The 877-nt window shown below is 41.5% G+C and overlaps 1 protein-coding gene across 1 annotated transcript; it reads left to right on the plus strand.

The window, feature by feature from the left end:
- On the plus strand, positions 1 to 417 carry LOC125580040. The gene has a single exon (XM_048743988.1). It carries the CDS (start codon positions 1 to 3, stop codon positions 415 to 417), a length of 417 nt encoding a protein of 138 aa, XP_048599945.1.
- The last annotated feature ends 460 nt before the right edge of the window (positions 418 to 877 follow it).

Consider the following 877-nt stretch of genomic DNA (forward strand, 5'->3'; position numbering starts at 1 on the left):
ATGTCGAACTTTACTAGTCTTGAATTCGAAGTTCTTGATATCACTGGAAACAAATATTTGGCTTGGGCATTAGATGCCGAGTTTTCCCTTAGTGCAAAGGGACTTGAAGGTACAATCCGAGAAGGAAATCAAGCCCAAAATCAAGATAAAGCGAAGGCTATGATATTCCTTCGTCATCACCTCCATGGAGATCTCAAAAATGAGTATTTGACGGTGAAAGATCCACAAGTCCTTTGGAACGACTTAAAGGAAAGGTATGATCACCAGAAAACTGTGATTTTACCTAAAGCTCGTTATGAATGGGCACATCTGAGATTACAAGACTTTAAGTCTGTAAGTGATTACAACTCAGCCTTGTTCAAAATTACTTCCAAGTTGGAGTTATGTGGGGAGAAAATCACGGAAGCTGAAAGTTAGAGAAGACATTCTCTACTTTTCATGCAAATAATGTTGTCCTGCAGACATAATATCGTGAAAAGTGATTCCAGAAGTATTCCCAACTTATATCTTGTCTCTTTGTGGCTGAGCAAAACAATGAGTTTTTGATGAAAAATCATGGACTACGTCCAACTGGTTCTGCTCCATTCCTTGAAGCGAATGTGACTGAACAGAACAACACTGGCCACGGAAATGGCTACACTCGTGGTCGCGATCGTGGTCGTGGTCGTGGACATGGTCGTGTACATGGTCGTAGAGATACACGTGGACGTGGATATGGTCAAATTCGAGTCCGAGGAGTTTGTTTTAAGAACTCTAACTCTCACCAGAAGTGAGAAAAGAAAGATGGTGACAAACAAGAAAATGAATGCTACCGATGTGGAAGTAAAGACCATTGGGCTCGTACGTGCCGTACACCAACACATCTTGTTGCCTTGTA

The sequence above is a fragment of the Brassica napus genome, chromosome C1, assembly GCF_020379485.1.
Source record: "Brassica napus cultivar Da-Ae chromosome C1, Da-Ae, whole genome shotgun sequence".
NCBI lineage: Eukaryota > Viridiplantae > Streptophyta > Magnoliopsida > Brassicales > Brassicaceae > Brassica > Brassica napus.